This window comes from Lupinus angustifolius, chromosome LG04 (assembly GCF_001865875.1).
Source record: "Lupinus angustifolius cultivar Tanjil chromosome LG04, LupAngTanjil_v1.0, whole genome shotgun sequence".
In the NCBI taxonomy this organism is placed as follows: Eukaryota; Viridiplantae; Streptophyta; class Magnoliopsida; order Fabales; family Fabaceae; genus Lupinus; species Lupinus angustifolius.
The window spans coordinates 18,902,000-18,913,995 of record NC_032012.1 but is presented as its reverse complement, the minus strand read 5'-3'; the positions used below and the strand labels follow the sequence as shown (position 1 = coordinate 18,913,995).

General features: G+C 32.4%; 1 protein-coding gene across 2 annotated transcripts; it reads left to right on the top strand.

Moving 5' to 3' along the window:
* On the top strand, nt 5,112-9,586 carry LOC109346100 (D-alanine--D-alanine ligase-like). Of its 2 annotated transcripts, none has more exons than XR_002107476.1 (6): nt 5,112-5,396; nt 7,299-7,385; nt 8,126-8,169; nt 8,583-8,685; nt 8,773-8,844; nt 9,275-9,586. XR_002107476.1 is itself a non-coding variant. In XM_019585478.1 (6 exons), exons 2-6 carry the CDS (start codon nt 7,952-7,954, stop codon nt 9,335-9,337), a joined length of 363 nt encoding a protein of 120 aa, XP_019441023.1. In that variant the 5' UTR covers nt 5,112-5,396; nt 7,299-7,951; the 3' UTR covers nt 9,338-9,586. The 2 variants fall into 2 exon arrangements, 1 of the variants encoding a protein (XP_019441023.1); XM_019585478.1 differs by having other exon boundaries at nt 7,299-8,032.

Here is an 11,996-nt window from a genome sequence, read left to right as displayed (position 1 = left end):
GTAAAACTTTGTAACACGTTACTTCAAGCAACTCAGAAAATTCACTTTGAAAATTTAAGAACAAGTTTTAAAAAGTGCAGAAAATATTTTAGAGAATTTTCTGAATTATGTTTAAAAGTTTGTGTGAAAATTGGGTAAGAGTTATGATTTTATTATGAGTTTCAATTCCTTTAAATAGGCTTTCCAACCAGCCATAACACCTCTTTGAAAGGGTAGGAATTGATTGGAATGAAACCATTTCATTTGGGATGAAAACCATTCATTTTGAAATATGAAAACTGATGCAACAACTCTCAGTAATCGATTACCCAAACTCTCTATCCAACTGGGCATTTAAAATTTAATTAGAGTAATCGATTACTCAACTATGCTAAAACTGGGTAATCTGTTACTCACATACAATAATCGATTACCCTGCACAATTTTTGTTGGGTAACCGGTTTTCTCACTAAGTAACCTATTACTTAGATATAGTAACCTGCTACACACTATTTTTGATTTTTTTTTGTTTATACTTGAAATGTTTCAATTTTCTTAAAAAATAGTTTGAGAATTACTACTATTGTATATTCGAGTGTATAAGATAGAAGTAGCTATTTAGACTTAGACTAATTTGTCTTGAAGCTTTATCTTCTTTGTCTTCATAGTTATTCTTCCTTTTTTTCTTTTTGGTGATGTTGGTGTCTTCATCAAAACCGTGCCAAGATCAGGAGTAAAGATCTTCTTTACAGAGTGAGCACTATAGAAAATATACATTTAACACTCACTCTAGTGAGCACTATTAAATGTCCACTTTCTATAGCGCTTGCTTGAGTGAGCCTGACTCAACTAACTGCTAGTCTGACCTAGTCCTGGTGGCACAGGTTCATTAGGCTTGGAAGAAATAGTATTTTCAAGAGCCCACTACGCTCTTAACCATGATGAGATTTTCGCCCTCAAAGGGGAAATTCACGGATTGATTCAAGAGCAAGTATGTGTGGAATCAAAAAAAGGATTGGACCCTCTATCCATTATGTTTCCATAACAAAGACAAATCAACTCCCAAATAGACCACTGTATTCTAAGGGAACTTGAACTGTCCACGAAGACTGATAAAGGCCTTCTTTTGCAATGAGCGCAAATCAAAATTTATCCTAAAAACTTAACTCACCAATATGGGATTACCTCCCCCCCCAAGTATTCTATTAGGAGTGAGTAGCGCCACTGAACTAGCGGGCCTAGGAGGGAAGGAAAGGTAAAGCTGGCAGAGACCCTAGTTGTGTAATTGACTGAGAATGTAAGTCAGTGAGGTGCCTAGTATGGTTCAGTGAGAAGATCCTTGAATATACTAGAAAGAAGACATGCATGGATGAGTCGAACGAGAGCGAGGCTAGTCTTAGTGGGAAGGATGTCGGTCTGGTCCCATATAAGACATAGAAGGACAAAAAAGGGCTTTGAGAAGAAGCTCTTCCTTTTTTACTTTAGGTAGAGCGCCGACATCAACAACTACTACAACTAAATCAATGGTAAGTGGGATCCTTCCTAAAAGAAAGAAAAGATTGACCTTGCTGCTTTCATTTCATAGCAGAAAAAGCCCTTTTATTTTTTAGCAAGGGATGGTGCACGTTTGGCTTTTCAAGAATGAATCTCATAACTTTGTGCTTTATTTCCCCCCTCCAATTGTTGTAATTTGTCTATTAATTTATATGACCAACAATGAACTTTTTTACTGATTTCTTTTATTCCAATACTTTTTTATTTGCAATTGTTTTATTGTTTGGATCAATTCTAATTGTGTCGAATAATAATTCTATTTTTTTTCTTCTAAATATCTTTTTAATGATTTATGTTATCGAAATAAATAAAGTGTGTCAAAATTCAAGTTTGATGCTGATTTTACCAAAAATTTATTGATTAAGTTTAGAAAAAACGAATTTCAGTTAATAACGATTTGATATAAAATGTGTCTATTTGCATACCAAATTCTATAATAGCGATATGAAATATAATGTTATTAGTGACTAGAATTGTCTAACAGTCGAAGTACAATTGATATAGTTGATGCGCAATCAAAATATGGTTTTTGGGGATATAACGATTACCTTTTGATTTACCAGAAGTCGAAGAAGAATTAGTAGCGAGTTATCAAAGCAAATATTCGGGTATAAAATTCAGTTTATTTTATGTTGCTTTATTTAAACCTATTAATTTATTCATTATTTGTAAAAGTTATTTGAAATATCTCTATTCCGTACATATTTGATTCTGGGTTTTTTGAAATAAAGAAAGCATATGGAGTTTTTGAAACTACAATTGATATTTTTATTACATTAGCTAAAACTTATTTGTTTTCGTGTGTTTCTATCACAAAAAGATGGACGTTGCCTAGGTTAAGAATGGACCAATTATTAAATCTTGGATGAAAGTTTCTTTTACCTATTTCTCTCGATAATTTATTATTAACAACTTTGTCTACTCTATTTTCGTTGTAAAATATTGATCTTGTATATTCATAACTTGTCTCAAACAAGAGAAAGAAACAAAAAAAATAGTCATGGATATTCAAATTACAACATATGAGTAGTAAAAACTAGTAGTCTTATTGAGACTAGAACTCATAGGGAAGAAAATAGATTTATGAATGGAATAAAATATGCAATATTTATAGACAAAAGTATTCGATTATTGGTGATAAGTCAATATACTTCTAATGTCGAATCGGGATCAACTATTATGGGACATACAATGTATTACAGACGTATGATTATTACGCTTCAACCGAGTTATTCTATTCTACCTCATAGAAAGAAAAGAACTTAAATCAAAATACTTAATAACATGACGATACATTTATACAAAACTTCTACCCCGAGCACACACAATGGAGCCGTAGAGAGTCAAGTGAAATCCAATCTACGAAAAAATTTGATCTATGGACTACATTGTTGTGGTAAATGCCGTAATGCCAGAGGAATCATTACCACGGGGCACGGAGGGGGAGGTCATAAGCGTCTATATCGTAAAATCGATTTTCAGCGGAATGAAAAGGACGTATATGGTAGAATCGTAACCATAGAATACGACCCTAATCGAAATGCATACATTTGTCTCATACACTATGGGGATGGTGAGAAAATATATATTTTACACCCAGAGGGGCTATCATTGAAGATACCTTTGTTTATGGTACAGAAGTTCCTATAAAAATGGGAAATGTCCTACCTTTGAGTGCGGTTTGAACTATTAATTTATATAAATTGGATTTAACGTGTAAATATAGTATACTTAAGAAAATGGTTTATTGATATTGGATTTGATAAATATCAAAGTAATTATTTTTTTCAAAACTGATTTCAATTTAAGTATTGATCATAGCAAAATTCATTTGATTAATATATACTACATATACCCACCAATTCAAATATTTCATCGAAATGGATTCAAGTTGTCCTTCCCCTCAACCAAATTCTTATTGGGAAAAAACATTTTTCAATAACTTGTTGATCCTCATCCTTCTTACCCCAATTCCAGATTGATTATCATTTTTAATTTTGTGCTTTAGTATAGTGTAAAATAGAAATATATCGAGCGAATTTTAACAATGAATAAAAAAAATCTATAGAATTATGAAAGATGAAAAGATCTAGCCATTTGATCCCCATCAAAGTCTGCATTGAATCCCTTACACACTAATGGATGTAAACAAATAGCATGCTCTTATACTAATATGGGTTGGATTGCATGTATGCCTAATCTATGCACTACGTCAGAGTTGCAGTTCAACATCGCGAATTTTAAATGTATAACAGTGCTTTCATGTGCTTTCTATTTGACTGCAGTAGTATATTGTCATGATTAAGAGCTTTCTACTATGCTGTTGTATTGAATATATACAAAAACACATCACATAAAAAGCATTTTCATATATTTCATACATACAATAACACATCATATACAAAGCATTTTCATAGATTTCATACATAAATAACACATAATATAAAATACATTATATCAAACACGTAACAAGCATGTCTAAGCAGTAATGAAAGGGACGAAGGTGATGAAGATTTAAAGGACAAATGTATGAATTTATTTTCTTCCTTAACCTGAAGAAATAAAAATACAGAAAGGCATAGTTTAGATTCAACATAGTAAGAATCAAATTAAAATTTACATGGAAAATATGGATGAAAAATAATAGTCAAATGCAAGAAATACATATAGATCTGATTGCAAGTTTTGTAAATCACCAACAACTCCACTTAGCTTCACCCTTGACATTTCCTATATTATTAAATAAGCCACAAGAGTAAATCAAAGAAAAATATATAAGGTAAAATAAGATAATGATTCATATTGTACTCGAAAATAGAAATCAAAAGCTAATAACTTGCTTGACGAGAGAAACTAAGAGGAGAAGAAAAGTAAGATAAATAGAATACTGAATAGTAACTATATTATCGTGTGTGAGGTTTTGTGTTTAAATCAACAAAGGCTCGCACTCACTAGCTAAAATAAACGTTTTTTGAATATATGACTTTTAACAGCGCTTATTGTAAAAAGCGTTGTTGATATGTCACCTTTAACACTGCTTATTTAAGGAAGCGATGTCAAATAGATTCAAATCAACAATACCTGCTTAAAAAAAGTGCTGTTAAATATCCAAATTCTTTAAAATTATTTAGTTGTCATATTATGTTCAGTTTTTGATAACATAATTTACTTACCAAATATGAGTTTTTGTTGTGTCAAATCACATACTTTAATATTCTATTTTAATTGTATTGGTTGGTGATTTAGAATATATTTTTGAAGTAATAAACAATTGCATTTTTCGTATATGTATGACCAAGTCATGTTATATATGAAAAACTAGCATATAAGTTTCTATAAACAATTTGGATTATTTTTCTGTAATATTTCCTCGAGTTATATCTTTCGAAATAATATTAAATAATTTCATAAATACATATGAAGTAATAACTAAAACAAGTGTTTTTTGAACTTTTAACACTACAAAACAAAAAGGATTTAGGCACAAACTTTTTGCCACACTTTTAGACACCATAGAAAATTCAAAACTAAAGCCCAAAATTGATACTGTATGGGCCCGTGCAAAGAATATCCTACTTCATCACTCTCTTTTCCTTTCACTTCATCACAAATGTGGCAAACTTATCCTTTCACTCTCTTCTCCATAAATCATTGCTTCTTCACTTCACCACTTTCACCATAGCAAGTGTGTCAAACAAAAGCTTCTCATTCTTCAAGAAATCACTTCATCTTGCTTGATTTCCAAGCTTCTTCATTCAATATAAAACCTTCTGTGACACTTTCCACAAACACTTCAACCACTTTTTCTTCCTTCTGATCCTCCTCCTCAATTCGAAATCCAAATCCAGTTCAGTTTAATCAAGGTTCAGTTCGATCTTCGTTTCTGTATGTTCTTTTGGTGAATTTTAGTGTTTATATAGTTTTTTCTTTTGGATTTATAAACTTTTGTTGCAATGTCTCTTATGGATAAATGATGTTACGATCTTTAATTGCTTTTTTTTTTTATCTGGATCTACTTTGTAGCTTCTATTTTTCTGTTTGTGGATTTCGATCTTTAACTTGATTTTAGTGTGAGGTGTTACGGTTTTGACTTTTATAATTTTATTAATTTGTGCTTGTTAATTTTATTAGTTTTATGATATATCGTATTCTATGCAATGGGAAAGAGTTACTGCTTCCTTTTCCAAAACTTACGGTACGTTATGTGAGGTTGTTTGGTGGGTTGCACAATGCACATTGTTTTGCTCAAAGTTGAGGGAGAAAATTACATATGGGAGTGATTGAGGTCTGATGAAGCAAGCTGAAGATTAAGACTCATTTTTTGCTTATATAGTTATTCTGTAAGTAATGCTAGATTAGACTTAATAACCAGATAGTGCCATATATTGTGTGCAATAGTCCAAAGGTGGAAAATGTTTGAATCTGGTTGTAGAATACGTATGTTACTTATATAGTTTATGTCAAACTTGAAATTTATTATTGCTTTATCTCTCTCATTAAATGAATGCATTTATTATTATACAAAACAACGCACTAGGCTTCAAAGGCCTCTAATCAGCTTATTGTTCTGATTTTGTTCAAATTGAAAGATTCTAAAACTTTGCCATGCCATATTTGTCTCTTTGTTTCTTTTGTCAGATGCTTTTTAAAGTCAAACAAATAGTTACTAGAATGTAAGCGTTTTCCACTGCTTCTCTACATCTTTATTTATGATTGAATTGGAAGTCATCTCATAGCAATGGATGCTTCAAAGGCCTTACATAAGGGGAAATTATTGCTTCTTAATGAAATTATCATTATAAAGAAAAATAGATATCATTAGAACTTCTAATATCAAACACCTCCACATGGGGACAAAAGAAAGAAGAAAACATAATAAAAAAGAATAAGAGCAAAATAAATTGAGATTTGGATCATCTCTGAGTTTTCTCTCTCTTATTTTGTAAGACAGTTAAATCTAACTAAAAGGATCTATCATCTGTGGAACAATAGACTATTTGTTGAAATAGTCAGCAATAAAACTTGATATAGAAACCATGACAATAAGTAGTAAACTTCTCGTATATATTGTTGCTTTCTTATAAAATGAGGTCCTTATTTGGAACTTATCTTATATCACATAGTGCTAAAAATGACTCAGGGTTAAGAATAATGTTGCTAGCTTTGTGGGTTCATGTTTTATAGTTTTGTAATTTATTTTGATTGCCATCTGATAGCAATATGGTAGTCATCACATGGCCAATGTTTTGTCTATAACAAAACCAGTACACAAATGTGCAAGACAAGTAAAGAGCTGAAATCACAAGACATTGAGGAATCATCTTCTGCACATTTAAAATGCATCATGCGGTCAGTTAAGGGTTCACCAAAAATTAATAAGAAGTGAAACCATGAGATCTCCTTTTTCGGATGTTTCATCAGGGAAAAAACATTCTAAGAGGGTCGACTTGTTTAGAGAAGAGGAGAAAGTGATCAAAATTGAAGAAAGTTAAGTGTTGACTTTTTCTTCTATCTACTTTCTACTTAAATTCTTAAAGTATGTCTACAAGGAAGAAAAAATTATTATATTGAACCATTCAATGTGTATCACCTCAACTGTTTAGGCCACCATTATCTTTAGCAACATTTTAAATTTTATAAATTAGGTGACAATGACTATTGAACGATATAGAGTAAGAACATTTTCTCACTTGCAACGCACCTTAAAATTTCATGTTGATACAATTATAAATCATTGATTAACAATTTTGATTTTAATTCATCAGGCTTTCTTTAGGAGCTCGGGTTATAATCCAATCTAAATCGTTTCATGACATAGCACCCAGGAGCTTTTAAAACTTCATGTTGCAGAGGTTAGCAACTAGCAACTTTGCTGGTTTTCATTTGTATTTCGAATGCAACATGATTTTATATATCTATGCAGGTCCACATAACATTTACATAAATGTAAAAATTGAAAATGTTATGACATATGATTCAAAGTAAAGAGGGCTAATAGTGAAGTTGTGGTCCCTGTGGTCCATTACTCTTCCTATAAAGTGTAAATCTTCTATGCTGGTTATAGGAACTACTATCTGAAATGAAGTGATTGCACACATTTTTGTTTAAACAAGAGATAAATATCCTTTAGCATCCTTTCTTTTATGTGGTTTAAATTAGTGTCTAGTTCTTTGTTTGCACTTCCAAGGCAAACAAAGAATTCAAACATTATTATTAACCACATGGTATGATACTAACACAGAATTGTTAACCTCCTCCTATTTTGTTTTTTCTAATTAGAAATTGTTCATAATAGTAATTATAGTAGAGAGTTAATATTGACACAAGAGTAACATTGTTAACTTGTAATCTGGAGGTCCTATATGTCATCTATGGTTACAAGTTAACAATGCTAATGGCTCAAACAAATTAATATATTATGTTGCAGGGAGATGATTTACATGTGAGATACTATTACATTGATTGTAATCTTAATGCATATGCAATATCTTCTGCTCAGGTTAGTTGAAAAAGTGAAAATTTGAAAACAACAATTGAAAAATTGTTTCTCTTATCTAACCCATTTTTTTTTATTTCCATGTCTTTTTTACAGGTTTATTCCGACACCCTTGCAGATTTTGATTATAAACTTGAAAGGTTAGTAAACCATTTTAAATTAGGTAAAATTACAATGACTACTTAATTAATATGTTTCTGATTTTGTATCAACTAGCTACAAAAATTGGTTGGTGATGTTCAATTGACTTAAGTGGTGTTTTGAAGCACTTATATGAGCTTTATGAGAATTACGAAAATAAACTTATGAAAATAGCTTATGATCTTCCTTTAAGTTCTTTATACCTCATTTCAATAGTAAGCGTATGAAATAAACTCATTTTAGCTTATTTCAACAGAAGTTTATTGAATAAGAACTTAATTAAGTTGTTTACCCAATCACACCCTTAGAAAATTACCTGTACAGTTAATTATTCCTGGAGTAATATTTTCCCTTCAAATATGGAATAAATAGTCATACATAGTATAAAAATGGCCAATTCTATATTTTGCAGCCTTGCCCAAAGTTTACAGACTTTGGATGAGCATCTAGCCACAACTGTGGACATAATGTTTCCAGTTATACATGGTAAATTCAGAGAAGACGGTGACATTCAGGTGCAGTATATATATAAAAGTATTTCTTATATGTTATATGGAGTTGTGTACTTATGAATGATAGTTTCTATGTGATAAATATTTTAGGAATTACTGGAAAAGTATAATGTTCCATTTGTTGGGTCAAGATCAAATGAGTGTCGTCAAGCATTTGGCAAGGTACATGACATGCATGTTTTGTTCTCTTATGATTGGTTAATGTATTATTAAACACCATATTTAGTTTAGGTTATATTACTCTATATATTCATGACCATCATTTTACTAAGGATTAAATGATCTCAAGTGTTAAATTAAATCCTTAAATACGCTTGAATGTCTTAGTAGTATTTATATTTATCAAGACTGTTAACTTAACAACATTTTTAACTTGTAACCTCCTCCTATTTTCGGTTAAATGCTAATGGCTCAAACAAATTAATGTAACTCAACCAATACAGTAAAGGTTCCAGAACTGATTTTAGTTCTGCTAATATAGTGAAGCTTGCAAAATATTTAGTAAATATATTGATTGCATGTGCTATCTATAGTAATTGTTCAATTTCTTAGTATTACCTTAATTGATATCATTTTTTTTACTTATTAATAGGATAAAATATCAGAGTACTTACCTCAAGATCAAGAATATGTTGTTAATTCAGTTGTTCATTAAAGATATTGGCTCATCCTAATGATGCAATTGGAAAAGTCTATAGAGCCAAACATTCAGGTCGAATGTATGGTTTGGGTATTGGTATTTGCCCCTCAAGTGAACTTTTCTGGTTTGATGAGTTCTAGTGGTTGGAGTCAACATGTTGAAGAAGTGTGAACTTTGGAAGTAATAGACAATATTTTGTATTTTGATTTATCATTAGGAATTATGAATGTTTAATACTTGGGATATGTAGAAGACTTGTATTTGTTAATATAGTATTACTATTATTATAAGTGTGCAGATTTTTCATTTGATTTACAAAATTTCTATTATATTATTGAATATAAAGATTATTAAATAATTCGTGTATTAAGAAATGAAGATGTATGAAAATTTTGGCTAATTAAAAAACATCTAATGCCACATGGAAAGTGCATCTAATTCAGTTGCTTAATTAACAAATTAGCTATGGTTGGAAGCATGGCAAAATAAAATTAAGTCGCGGTTAAGTAAATGATACCACACTTGCAGAAACCGTAGCTATAGTATAAATGGACCACGACTAATATTTTGTAACACCCTTAATTGCTTTTTAGTGAATAATTGTGGCTACTCTATGATTTTTTAGTAAAGTAGCCACAGTAGCCACGGTTTTAACCGTGGCTAACATGATCTTTTCTTGTAGTGTAACAACACTTGTTATAAAAAACACTATTGATATATCACCTTTAACGATATTTATTTAAGGAAGTGTTGTTAAATAGATTCAAATCAATAGCGCTTTCTTAAAAAAATGTTGTTAAATATCTTAAGCAAAAATACAACAGTACTTCTTGAAGAAAACGCTATTAAATCTATATTCACCTATCAAATTTAACAGCTTTTGTTTAAAAAAGTGTTGTTAGTTATCATCCGTATTATATTTAACAGCGTTGTACTAGAAAGCGCCGTTAAAGGACCGTTATTAAATGCGAATTCTAGCATAGTGATGCAAAGTGGGCGCTCTAATCATCAATATGGGATGTCCCAACATAACATCTTGAAGTGTTTCCCATACAATGGATTCCTTTTGCCGAAATTGACTCTTAGCAAATTCCTATGTTCGAAGCCAATTGTTTTCGAATTAAACCACGAATTACAAATGTCTTGAAAATTTCTATTGCTATTTCGCGGGGCAATCCACATTGATGTAATGAAAGTGATGGATCTTTAGCAATGACAGAATGCCCCGAATAGTCAACATGTTTGCCAAGTAGAGTCTCACGAAATCGTCCCTCTTAGCCCTCAATTAAATATGAAAACGATTTTTAAACCATATTATGACCATCTCTCATTGGTTGTCCGCGAATTCCATTATCAAGAAGTGTATATACAGCTTCTTGTACCAATTTCTTCTAACACATGACTAATTCCCCTAGTGCAGATCTACTTGTTGGGATAGATAGCTCTTTTATAGAAGAGACCAAATGTCTTGAGGGACCGATTCGGTAGAACAACTCAAAAGATAAAGAAGTATCGTTAATTTCTTCATGCTCGTTCCAAGTTCGAAATACCATTTGTACAAATAAGAATCCCCTTCATTACATGATTTCTTCTTCATATAGATAGATATAGGATCTATGGATCAATTACTTCGAAGTACATCTCGTGAAACAACCCTTCCTATCTGATAGAAAAGGATCCCATGATCCTAAACCGATCTTAACTAGGATCGTAAATGAAAGTGCGCATGTCAAGATAGCACTTTGGAAAGCTCTCTCTACGTGTTTAGTTTTGATGAGGACAANGAGAATGAGGATGAGGATAAGGAAGAGGATAGGATAGGATAAGGAAGAGGATGAGGATGACGAAGAGGATGAGTGCGAGAATGAGAATGAGGATAGGATAAGTACGAGAATGAGAATGAGGATAGGTTGAGGATTAGAACGGGGATAGGATGAGGTGTAGAATGAGGATGAGGATGAGGATAGGATGAGGAGGAGGATGAGGATGAGGATGAGGACGAGGATGAGGATAGGTTGAGAATGAGGTAGATGATGAGGATAGGATGAGGACGAGAATGAGGATGAGGATAGGATGAGGAGGAGGATGAGGATGAGGATGAGGACGAGGATGAGGATAGGTTGAGAATGAGGTAGATGATGAGGATAGGATGAGGACGAGAATGAGGATGAGGATAGGATGAGGAGGAGGATGAGGATGAGGATGAGGACGAGGATGAGGATAGGTTGAGAATGAGGTAGATGATGAGGATAGGATGAGGACGAGAATGAGGATGAGGATAGGATGAGGATGAGGATGAGGATGAGGAAGAAGATGAGGATGACGAAGTAGATAGGATGAGGTCGAGAATGAGGGTAGGATGAGGACGAGAATGAGGATGAGGATGAGGATAGGATAGGGACGAGGAAGAGGATGAGGATGAGGACGAGAATGAGGATTAGGATAGGATGAGCACGAGGATGAGGATGAGGATAGGATTATGACGATAATGAGGATGAGGATAGGATGTGGATTAGGACGAGGATAAGGATAGGATTTTGGAAGAGGATGAGGAGGGGGAGAGGATGAGGACGAGGAAGAGGATGAGGTTGAGGATGAGGATGCGGATGAGGCTGAGGTTAGGATGAGGATGAGGATGAGGATGAGGATGAGGATGAGGATGAGGATGAGGATG